A 561-nucleotide genomic window follows, 5' to 3' on the forward strand; every position below is an offset into this window, starting at 1 on the left:
GAGAGGTGGCACAGTAATTAGAAAATCACTTCACTACACTTTCAAACACCTGCCTGTTTTAATGTTTTGGCTGATGTGTGTATTTCATTTTCACACCAAGTATTTTCTTCAAATTACCAACAAAGAAACCAACCCAGGAAACACCTCTAAGCACCAGCTGAAGACTGAAGTCTCAAAGTGTCACCCACCTAACGGGCTCCTCTCCGGACGTCCCGTGTCCGCTGTCCCGCGCGGCCCGTTGGGCTCATTACCGACTCCCTGCTTCATTTCCATATCACCCCTCCTCCCCGCGCGTCTCCTGGCCAGCAGCCAATGGCCGTGCGCGCGCGCGCCCTCGCGCTCAGGCGGCCCTCGTCCGTGCCCCCTCCGTCATGCGCAGACGGGTAAGCACGGAGCCGCCGAGCAGCCGCGCGCACGCAGGGCTCTCTCGCGCTCATCCCACCGCGGAGCGCGCAGCGCGGAGGAGATGTCCCGGCGCAAGCAGGCCAAACCCCAGCAGCACGTCGCGCGGGCCGAGGAGGGAGAGGCGCCAGAGAACGGTAAACCGGGAGGGCGGAGGAG

At 61.3% G+C, this 561-nt stretch overlaps 1 protein-coding gene across 1 annotated transcript in view; it reads left to right on the forward strand.

Annotated features, from left to right (window-relative positions):
* The first annotated feature begins 394 nt into the window (after nucleotides 1-394).
* sall3b (spalt-like transcription factor 3b) overlaps nucleotides 395-561 on the forward strand; it is an 11835-nt gene continuing 11668 nt past the window's right edge. The window contains exon 1 of the mRNA XM_072675362.1: nucleotides 395-539. Within this exon, the coding sequence (XP_072531463.1) occupies nucleotides 467-539 (73 nt within the window). The 5' untranslated portion in view covers nucleotides 395-466. The remainder of the gene's footprint in view (nucleotides 540-561) is intronic.

This window comes from Salminus brasiliensis, chromosome 3 (assembly GCF_030463535.1).
Source record: "Salminus brasiliensis chromosome 3, fSalBra1.hap2, whole genome shotgun sequence".
In the NCBI taxonomy this organism is placed as follows: Eukaryota; Metazoa; Chordata; class Actinopteri; order Characiformes; family Bryconidae; genus Salminus; species Salminus brasiliensis.